The following is an 11,592-nucleotide window of genomic DNA, read 5'->3' as shown; positions in this document are numbered from 1 at the left end:
TCATGTAGGTTTTCATTCCAACCCTAATCTAGCACACCGGATTATAATATCCTGAACATATCCTGCCTGAACAGGCAGTTAACCCACTGTCCCTAGGCCGTCATTGAAAATAAGAATTTGTTCTTAACTGACTTGCCTAGTTAAATAAAGGTTCAAAAAAAAAAATATATATATATATATATATATATATATATGTATGTTTGATAATCCACTCAATTTTGATGATAATTTCAGGATATTTGACCTAAATCTATTACTATTTCCCTCATGCCCATTTTTACCAGATTTGACCTTTAACTGATTGAAAATTGCCTTAAAAATAAAAAAAAAGATAAGTGTTATCCAGCCTAACTTTGTTTGTCAGGAAAAAATGTGAATGTCACAGGAAAGTGTTGACTCTGTGCAAAAGTGAAAAATGTTTCCACAACAAAGTAGAAACATTTTTGAGAAATGCCGCTTGCCAAGAAATCAACTCAGATTCTGTATGAGGGAATGTGTTTATTAACAGGTATGGCATTAAAAATGCAGTGAACTCCACAGCTTGTTGTTCAAGCACACTTCATACTCTCCCTGTCTCACCACTCTGTCAGTCTAACTTTCATTTTTTTCTTTTAACAAATCCCTATATTATCTACATTTACTGCTCCATATGAAGATAAGCTGTTTCTGATTCCATAAGAGTTAAACATTTCAAAATAACAACCATAATAATACTAATTGTTTTGGCAAAGTCTGGGGAATATTTCAGTTCAGCCACACTATTGATGATCGTAGTCATGTGATCAGTGAACTCACTGCAGGCTGTAGGTCTGCTTCATGTCATGGAGGTCAAAGGTGATGAACAGCGAGCGGGGGTCCTTTTTGTTTTTGCGTACGGTGATCCGTCCCTGAAGCTCCTCCCCTAAAGAGGAAAACCAACAATAAAAGTGAGAGGCTGAGCACCAACCTTTGACTTCTGTTCACCTGTATTGGAGCGCTGCAGGGTGAAGTTCCCTAGGAACAGATCTAGGATCAGCTTCCCCTCCCCCAATCCTAAACTCGACCATTAATGGTAATATGCTACACTGAGTCTAGAGGCAGAACCCCTCCTAGGCAGTTTAAGAGTAGGGCTATTCAGTTATAGTCCCAGAGTGCCATATCAACATCAGCACATTGAATATACTCTCAGGCCAATAACTCATTAATTGATCAGAGTAAAATGTATTAAATCCAGGTACTCTAAAGCGCCTGTGTGTGAGAGAGAGAGAGAGAAGGATTTGATGAATGTGGAAGAGTGGATGTGTGTAGGGACATACAGTGAGCTCCAAAAGTATTGGGACAGTGACACATTTTTAGTTGTTTTTGCTCCAGCACTTCTACATGATTACGGATAATCCTCAGTGAATCGTAAATAACCATGAGTGAGAATTGTTAAGTTCATGTTTTAAGTATCCCTATATATCTGTTACTACGGGCTGCACAAATAGCACAACCCCCCCAAAAGGTCTTGAGGTTTGATATTTGCGCATCTAACTTTCTCACTCATAATTATTCACGATTCATTCAGGATTATCTGTAATCATGGTAGCATCCACATTAAATGTAGAAGTGTTAAGAAAAATATTATATTCTTATTTACAGTAAAAGTGACTCCAAATTGACACAATACATTATTTACCATTCATGTCTATTGAGCCCAATAAATGTATTATCTGAAACACATCCAAAACAGATAGAAAATGCATCCAGCAAATGTGTAGTCACAAGCAGTGTGTGCTATGAATACCAAATGCTACACTTTTTACTACTTTAATACGCAAGTGAATTTGTCCCAATACTATGTCGTGTAATGGTTCAACCTCATTGCATCATTTCACATCCAAAGTGCTGAAGCAGAGCGCCAGTTACTGTCCCTATACTTTTGGAGCTCACTGTATATTTTATTTATTTATTTTATTTTAATTTAACTAGGCAAGTCAGTTAAGAACAAATTCTTATTTTCAATGACGGCCTAGGAACCTGCCTGTTCAGGGGCAGAACGACAGATTTGTACCTTGTCAGCTCGGGGGTTTGAACTTGCAACCTTCCGGTTACTAGTCCAACGCTCTAACCACTAGGCTACCCTGCCGCCCCATGTGCTTTGGTATGTGCCTACGAGAGAGAGACAGAGCATTTGTGTGTGAGTTAGAGAAAGTGTCTGTGCGTCAGTGAGAGAGAGGGTGTGTGTGTGTGTGTGTGCATAGCCAGATGGTGTGGTGAACCTCATGTGTTTCAGTACAATTGTACACCACAGTGTGTTGGCAATATAGGGGGGGGGGGCAGGAGGAGAAGGTGTGATAATTACAACATATAATCACCTTGATTAACTCCACGTGTGTCTGCCGGGGGTAAATGAATGTTTACCCAATCGGCAAACAAGTCCTCCTCTATGCCAGGCGTTCCCTATTGATGGAGGTTAGAGGAGGACATGGAGAGAAGAAAAAAAACGCTGATGGTGGCGTTTCCCTGAGCGAAGCTGCTGCTGCCGATGACTGTCTCATCTGAACTGTCACTGTGGCGACACTGTCAACATAGCAAAGTTCTGGGCGCCACGCTCCGAGGCTGCCACTCCATTACAGCGGAGTGATGTACACACTGGAGCAGAGGAAGCGGAGGAGAGAGTGTGTGTGTGTGGGTGCGGGGGATGGTATGAGAGTTAATAGTGTATCAGTTTGTGTATCCCTACGTGTGTGTGTTTTTGGCGGGGGGGGGGGGGGGGTATGAGAGTGAATGTGTGTGTATCGGTTTCTCTGTGTATTAATAACAGGGTCGTTCTTGAATTGTGGGGGCATTTGGGCATGGCATTTTGGAAATTAACTTCCCATACTAAATCAGCTAATATGACTAATGACTTTAAATAATTGTTACCAGTATTATAACATTGTGCCACTGCAACCAGTAGGGGAGTAACACCAATGACAGTAACACTAATGACACATTTTTAGGTAATTGAGGATTTTCTTAAAGTAATAATGTAGTGAAAATCTCACTTTTAGAAGTAAATATTCTGTTAAAGGGATACTTCCCCATAGTCAGATGAAGTCTTGGATACTATTTGTATGTCTCTTAGTCCAGTATGAAGGAAGATAGAGGTAGTTTCACGACCCAATGCTAACTAGTGTTAGCACAATGACTGCGAAGGGACTGACAAAATCCAAAGTATCCCTTTAACTCATACACAAATAATGTTGTTGACTCGTCCTATACTCATATTTGTAGCCAAAACATACATTAAGAAAAAACACTACCTCAAACTTGTGGATGTTTCAAAATGCTTGCTAATTCCTCATATAAAGTGACGTCACGTTGGCTCATTAGCTGAGCTGGCTAATCAGCGGATTACTTTAATATATACACACTACCGTTCAAAAGTTTGGGGTCACTTAGAAATGTCCTTGTTTTCCATGAAACATACATGAAATTAGTTGCAAATTGAATAGGAAATATAGTCAAGACATTGACAAGGCTATAAATAATGATTTTTCATTGAAATAATAATTGTGTCCTTCAAACATTGCTTTCGTCAAAAAAAACTCAATTTTCAGCAACTACAGCCGTGCAGACCTTTGGCATTCTACTTGTCAATTTGTTGCTTCCTGAAGCACCTCCCACAAGTTGGATTGGCTTGATGGGCACTTCTTACGTACTAATTTGTAAGTCGCTCTGGATAAGAGCGTCTGCTAAATGACTTAAATGTAAATGTAATACGGTCAAGCTACTCCCAAAACAGCTCAATAGGGTTGGGATCCGGTGACTGTGCTGGCCACTCCATTATAGACAGAATACCAGCTGACTGCTTCTTCCCTAAAAAGTTATTGCATAGTTTGGAGCTGTGCTTTGGGTCATTGTCCTGTTGTAGGAGAAAATTAGCTCCAATTAAGTGCCGTCCACAGGGTATGGCATGCAGTTGCAAAATGGGGTGATAGCCTTTCTTCTTCAAGATCCCTTTACCCTGTATAAATCTCCCACATGACCACCACCAAAGCACCCCCTGACCATCACATGCACTCCTCCAGCATCTTTTCATTTTCATTCTTCTTTGTGATCCAAACACTTCAAACATAGATTTGTCTGTCTATAACACTTTTTTTCCAATCTTCCTCTGTATAGTGTGTGTGTTATTTTGCCCATCTTAATCTTTTCTTTTTATTGGCCAGTCTGAGATATAAGGCTTTTTCTTTGCAACTCTGCCTAGAAGGACAGCATCCCGGAGTAACCTCTTCAATGTTGATGTTGATACTGGTGTTTTGCGGGTACTATTTAATGAAGCTGCCAGTTGAGGACTTGTGAGGCACCGTTTCTCAAACTAGACACGCTAATGTACTTGTCCTCTTGCTCAGTTGTGCACTGGGGCCTTGTTATGTTTTTTTTAATGAATACTTACTAAATAATGTATACATTTAGGTTAGAAATATAACTAAACAGAATAGTACTCTGTTACTGTATGAATGTATGAATCTTATTAGAATCATAATACTGAAAATAAGGTGTATAGTTTTAGTCAAGAATTAGAACAAGGACTTTCTGTTCCTTGTTAGAAACTAATGGAGCTATCGTCAGACCGGCTGGAATATTGTGTTCCTTACAGGACATTCTGTCCCCACCCAGGGAGTGGAGAGACCTTGGGCTTGTAGTAGATTGTTTAACAGGTGGCAGACAATGTGAGAAGGCTTGTGAACTATATTTCCATTGTATCTGAGAGGAGGAGGGACGTTTATGACGAAATGTATATAAACCAATGTACATGGTTTTATGACCAGAACGTTCCCATGAATAAAAATGTACATATTGTACTATTGTAGACTGGGCCTCTGTCTGTCTTCATTTCTATCAGTATCCTACACATTCTGATATAGCAGACTGAGTAGTTTAATGGAATCGGTTAATGAACACAGTTACTAAATTCATCTAACAGGCCTCCCACTCCTCTTTCTATTCTGGTTAGAGGCAGTTTGCACTGTTGTGTGAAGGGAGGAGTACAACGCGTTGTAAGAGATCTTCAATTTCTTGGCAATTTCTCGCATGGAAATCCTTCATTTCTCAGAACAAGAATAGCGTCTCAGAAGAAAGTTATTTGTTTCTGGCCATTTTGAGTCTGCAATCGAACCCAAAAATGTGGATGCTCCAGATAGTCAACTAGTCTAAAGAAGGCTGGTTCAATTGCCTCTTTAATCAGTACAACAGTTTTCAGCTGTGCTAACATGATTGCAAAAGGGTTTTCTAATGATCAATTAGCCCTGTAAAATTATAAACTTGGATTAGCTAACGTGCCATTGGAACACAGGAGTGATGGTTGCTGATAATGGGTCTCTGTACGCCTTTGTAGATATTCCATTAAAAATCTGCGGTTACCAGCTACAATAGTCATTTACAACCTTAATGTCGACACTGTATTTCTGATCCATTTGATGTTATTTCAATGGACAAAAAATTTGCTTCTCTTTCAAAAACAAGGACATTTCTCTAAGTGACCCCAAACTTTTGACCAGGAAAAACATCAGGGACAGACTGATATTCTGCAAAAGGTACAGGGATTGGACTAAGAACTGGGCTAAAGTCATTTTCTATGATGAATCCCTTTCTGGTTGTTTGGGGCATCCGGATAAAAGCTTGTCCGGAGAAGACAAGGTGAGCGCTACCATCAGTCCTGTGTCATGCCAACAGTAAAGCATCCTGTGTGGGGTTGCTTCTCAGCCAAGAGATTGGGCTCACTCAGAATTTTGCCTGAGAACACAGCCATGAATAAAGAATGGTCCCAACACATCCTCCGAGAGCAACTTCTCCCAACCATCCAGGAACAGTTTGGTGACTAGCAATGCCTTTTCCAGCACGATGGAGCACCTTGCCATAAGGCAAAAGTGATAACTAAGTGGCTCGAGGAACAAAACATCAATATTTTGGGTCCATGGCCCAAAAATTGAACTTGTGGTCAATCCTCAAGAGGCGGGTGGACAAACAAAAACCAAACATTTCTGACAAACTCCAAGCATTGATTATGCAAGAATGGGCTGCCATCAGTCAGGATGTGGCTCAGAAGTTAATTAACAGCATGCCAGGGCGGATTGCAGAGGTCTTGAAAAAGAAGGGTCAACACTGCAAATATTGACTCTTTGCATCAACTTTGTGTAATTGTCAATAAAAGCCTTTGCCATGAATTATACTTCAGTATTCTTCCATAGTAACATCTCACAAAAAATATCTAAAGACACTGAAGCAGCAAACTTTGTGGAAATGTGTCATTTTCAAAACTTTTGGCCACAACTGTGTATATATATATATATACAGTATATTAGAGGTCGACCAATTATGATTTTTCAACGCCGATACCAATTATTGGAGGACCAAAAAAGCTGATACCGATTAAATTGGCCGATTTTTTTATTTATTGTTTTGTAATAATGACAATTACCACAATACTGAACGAACACTTATTTTAACTTAATATAATACATCAATAAAATCAATTTAGCCTCAAATAAATAATGAAAAATGTTCAATTTGGTTTAAATAATGCAAAAACAAAGTGTTGGAGAAGAAAGTGAAAGTGCAATATGTGCTATATTAGAAAGCTAACGTTTAAGTTCCTTGCTCAGAACATGAAAGCTGGTGGTTCCTTTTAACATGAGTCTTCAATATTCCCAGGTAAGAAGTTTTAGGTTGTAGTTATTATACAAATTATAGGACTATTTCCCTCTATACCATTTGTATAGGCACTTTAGTATTGCCAGTATAACAGTATAGCTTCCGTCCTTCTCCTCGCTCCTCGCTGGGCTCGAACCAGGAACACAACGACAACAGCCAACCTCGAAGCAGCGTTACCCATGCAGAGCAAGGGAAATAACCACTTCAAGGCTCAGAGCGAGTGACGTTTGAAACGCTATTAACGTGCGCAAACTAGCTAGCTGGCAAAACGCACTAAAGTGCTGTTTGAATTAATGTTTACGCGCCTGCTTCTGCCTACCTCCACTCAGTCAGATACTTAGATACTTGTATGCTCAGTCAGATTATATGCAACGCAGGACATGCTAGATTAATATCTAGTAATATCATCAAGCATGTGTAGTTAACTAGTGATTATGATTGATTGATAGTTTTTTGTAAGATAAGTTTAATGCTAGCTAGCCACTTACCTTGGCTTACTGCATTCGCGTAACAGGCAGTCTCCTTGTGGAGTGCAACGAGAGAGAGGCATGTCGTTATTGCGTTGGACTAGTTAACTGTAAGGTTGCAAGATTGGATTCCGCGAGCTCACAAGGTGAAAATCTGTCGTTCTGCCCCTGAACGAGGCAGTTAACCCACCATTTTTAGGCCATCATTGAAAATAAGAATGTGTTCTTAACTGACTTGCCTAGTTAAATAAAGGTGTAAAAAAATAAATACAAATAAAAAAAATTGGCTAAATCGGTGTCCAAAAATACAGATTTCCGACTGTTAAGAAAACTTGAAATCGGCCCTAATTAATCGGTCGACCTCTAACACACACACGCACACAGAAAAGATTGGACACACCTACTCATTCAAGGGATTTTATTTATTTTTATGACTTAATAGTGAAGACATCAAAACTATGCCAAGAGTGTGCAAAGCTTTCATTAAGGCAAAGGGTGGCTACTATATATTTGGATTTGTTTAACACTTTTGACTGGTACTGTGAGTACACACACACACACACACACACACACACACACACACACACACACACACACACACACACACACACACACACACACACACACACACACACACACACACACACACACACACACACACACACACACACACACACACACACACACGTATATAAATACATACACACACAGTCGTGGTATAAATTTTTACAAAGTCTGCTGCCTCAGTTTATATGATGGCAACTTGCATATACTCCAGAATGTTATGAAGAGTGATCAGATGAATCGCAATTAATTGCAAAGTCCCTCTTTGCCATGCAAATTAACTGAATCCCCAAAAAACTTTTCCACTGAATTTCAGCCATCCCACAAAAGGACCAGCTGACATCAGTGTCAGCGATTCTCTCGTTAACACAGGTGTGAGTGTTGACGAGGACAAGGCTGGAGATCACTCTGTCATGCTGATTGAGTTCAAATAACAGACTGGAAGCTTCAAAAAGAGGGTGGTGCTTGGAATCGTTCATCTGTCAACCATGGTTACCTGCAAGGAAACTTGTGCCGTTATCATTGCTTTGCACAATGGGCTTCACAGGCAAGGATATTGCTGCCAGTAAGATTGCACCTAAATCAACCATTTATCAGACCATCAAGAACTTCAAGGAGAGCGGTTCAATTGTTGTGAGGAAGGCTTCAGGGCGTCCAAGAAAGTCCAGCAACCGCCAGGACCGTCTCCTAAAGTTGATTCAGCTGCGGGATCGGGGCACCACCAGTACAGAGCTTGCTCAGGAATGGAAGCAGGCAGGTCTGAGTGCATCTGCACGTGCAGTGAAGCGAAGACTTTTGGAGAATGGCCTGGTGTCAAGAAGGGCAGCAAAGAAGCCAATTTCTCTCCAGGAAAAACATCAGGGACAGACTGATATTCTGCAAAAGGTACAGGGATTGGACTACTAAGGACTGGGGTAAAGTCATTATTTTCTGATGAATCCCCTTTCCGATTGTTTGGGGCATCCGGATAAAAGCTTGACACTGAAGCAGTAAATTTTGTGGAACCAAATTTACACTAGTTTGACAGCTGGCTGAGGAAGTTGTAGTAGACATGCTGTCACAAAATGAAGGGGGTCTGTTCTCAGAGTTCAGCAACAGCGGACATCAGTAGCATACTGCACTGACCCGTCGCAAAACAGGCATGCAGTTTCTTCATGAAAACTCATTAATTGTGTCGTGTCTTTACAATCATTAAATTGAAGACTTCATTTTTATCAAAGATTCTCTGTAATTAGTATTACTCGATCAAACTGATTAATCATGTAACCGTAATTAACTAGGAAGTCGGGGCACCAAGGAAAATATTCAGATTACAGTTATAATTTCCCAATATAACGTTTCAGATATTTTCATATCTGATCAATAGTCTTTTGATTAATGAATTATTTATTTTTATCTCCCATTAGTCTCATTCCAAACGTCGTAAACTGTTGGTTATCTGCACGAACCCAGTCTTCACTATGAGTCATCCATACATCAATTGTCTTAAATCATTTATTTATTACTAACTAAGTAATTCACAGAACTGCATAAACAAAACAACAAGGTAAGACAAAAGGGAAGTGGTGGTCGACAAGAATGAAAAGTCAGAGACTCTCTCTCTCTCTCTCTCTCTCTCACATCGTTTCGGAATGATAATTTGGCGGTTGATTGAGAGAAACATTGTCATGGAATTTCTCAAAGTTGGGTTTAATTCGGAATTGCAGAAAAGGGACTGTCCCAGGTTGCCTGACCCTAACTGGGCTCAGGGGCGGTCTTCTAATTTAGTTCAACTCAAAAGGGAATTAGATGTAAACCTCATATCTGAGGCTACTATATAAACAGCGTTATGGTAATGTGGCCACACCGTCTCCCATGAGCTTCCCCAAGTTGTAACAAACGGACCAGTTCGTAGCTGGATTCTTCACCAATCTTTTATACCTTCTCCGGAACATGAAATTTGTTCGGACCTCATGTTCTGTGAGGTGGATGACATTTCTTTGTTCTCTATGAAAATTCACTCTGGCTCTTATACTGTGTGGCCATGAGGCAAGGTCTTCTCCTCAGGAATTTACGACCTCTCTCTGACCACAGCAGCCTAGTTGAGGGAGGCAGAGAGAGGGGGATGGGGCTTGCTGTACCCAAAGAGGGCAACGTCATGACAATTGGGATAAAATGTTACTGTAGCTAGCTAGCTAATGGAGGAAGCGTTCACTTAAGGAGTGTGTTCATTGGCTGGTTAACATCCGATTTGTTTCATATGAATTGACTGGCGTAGAGCTAGCAAGCTAATGGTCAAATTTAAGCTAGTTTTCAAGCACATTGTTACATTTACATTTTACATTTAAGTCATTTAGCAGACGCTCTTATCCAGAGCGACTTACAAATTGGTGCATTCACCTTATGACATCCAGTGGGACAGTCACTTAACAATAGTGCATCTAAAACTTAGGGGGGGGGGGGGGGTCAAACTTAAGAAATACTCCTCCTTCATGCAAAACTCTTTAGCATGATGTAACAGTGGAACTAACACTTCATCCGCAAAGATTTATTGATTTAGCTTTGATTCATTCTGGTGTTCTCATTCATTCTCCCATCCCTCACTGGTGCTGGCTATGCACTGGGATCTATAAAAGGCGGTATACCTGCAAGACAGTGGTAAATCTTGAAAGGGCATATAAACATTGGCTTATTGTTGTTGTTTTTTTACAGGTAACATACCATGTTTTTTTGTCTGAAATAGGTATAAATGTGAACGAAAAATGCAGGAAAAAAACTCAACCATGCATCAAAGTCAGCGTTTTCATCGTAAGTTCACATGATCAAGACTGAGTTAATTGTAACTTCACAGTATCCCGACTCAGACTCATGACTCAGGGGCCAAATTAAGTGTGTGGACTCTTTTTGGGGAGGCTCCAAAACCTATCCATCACCCCCTCCACACGGGTACACTGGGCTGGGAGCAGGCTGTAGGAACAGGATATTTAGCAAATAAATCGCCTATCGCAAATAAATCGCCTAGGCAGGCACTTTTAATTAAAGACAACCATGCAGATGAGGGCTGTCAGAAGACAATGCTGATTCCTCAGTCAGTGGTAGTGTCCCAAATGGCACCCTATTCCCTAAATAGTGTACTACTTTTGACTAGGGCCCTATGTGTCCTGGTCAGAAGCACTATATAGGGAATAGGGTGCCTTTTGGGACACACCCAAAGTGAATGTGAATCTATTCCTTGTCTACGTGAAAATCATTATATTTCCCCTCTTCTCTGTCACAAACCCAATGAGCTGGGTCCTATCCAGAGCACACCGTAGAAAATAACTTTTGAAAAAGAAAAAAAATGAGCATGTTGGCGTTTATTTTACTGTCTAGACTAATTCAACTAGCTGTTGGCTGGGCTCACCGCTTGTGCCATCAAACCCCTCCAACGTATCCAGAATGCCACAGCCCGCCTGGTGTTCAACCTTTCCAAGTTCTCCCAGGATTGCTCTAGTGTGCAGCATCCGTCAAATGTTGGTTCAATAAATAACCCAGAATTTAACATTGTTATCAGGACATATTCCTAAAGTGTGGAAACCAGCGTATGTGCTGCCACTACATAAGGGAGGTTGATTGTTGTGATCTTGAAAACTATTGTCCCATATCAATGCTTTCTTGAATCGTTGGTGAATGTGCAACTTTGTAGATTTTTTCATCTGTATTTGGAATGGACATCAATCAGGGTTATGACCAGTACTATTACTGCAACCACATCAGTTGTAAATTATATTGTCAAAGCTTTCTATGCTAAGATGAATTGTGCTGCCCTATTTATAGATTTGTCAAATGCTTTTGATACAGACGATCATTCTATCTTATTAAGTAAGTTGTCTGTGTTAGGTCTTGGCACTGATGCCTGTTTGTGGTTTCAGAAGACAGGGTT

The 11,592-nt window shown here is 40.3% G+C and overlaps 1 protein-coding gene across 2 annotated transcripts in view; it reads right to left on the bottom strand.

The window, feature by feature from the left end:
- Window positions 1-478: 478 nt before the first annotated feature.
- The window catches only part of prmt3 (protein arginine methyltransferase 3), a 114,478-nt gene continuing 103,364 nt past the window's right edge, over window positions 479-11,592 (bottom strand). For both annotated transcript variants that reach the window (XM_046346498.1, XM_046346499.1), the window contains exon 16: window positions 479-901. In XM_046346498.1, the coding sequence (XP_046202454.1) occupies window positions 792-901 (110 nt within the window). In that variant the 3' untranslated portion in view covers window positions 479-791. The remainder of the gene's footprint in view (window positions 902-11,592) is intronic.

Source organism: Oncorhynchus gorbuscha, linkage group LG04 (genome assembly GCF_021184085.1).
Source record: "Oncorhynchus gorbuscha isolate QuinsamMale2020 ecotype Even-year linkage group LG04, OgorEven_v1.0, whole genome shotgun sequence".
Lineage (NCBI taxonomy): Eukaryota > Metazoa > Chordata > Actinopteri > Salmoniformes > Salmonidae > Oncorhynchus > Oncorhynchus gorbuscha.
Note: the sequence above shows the minus strand (reverse complement) of the source record. Positions and strands in the feature narration are given on the sequence as shown.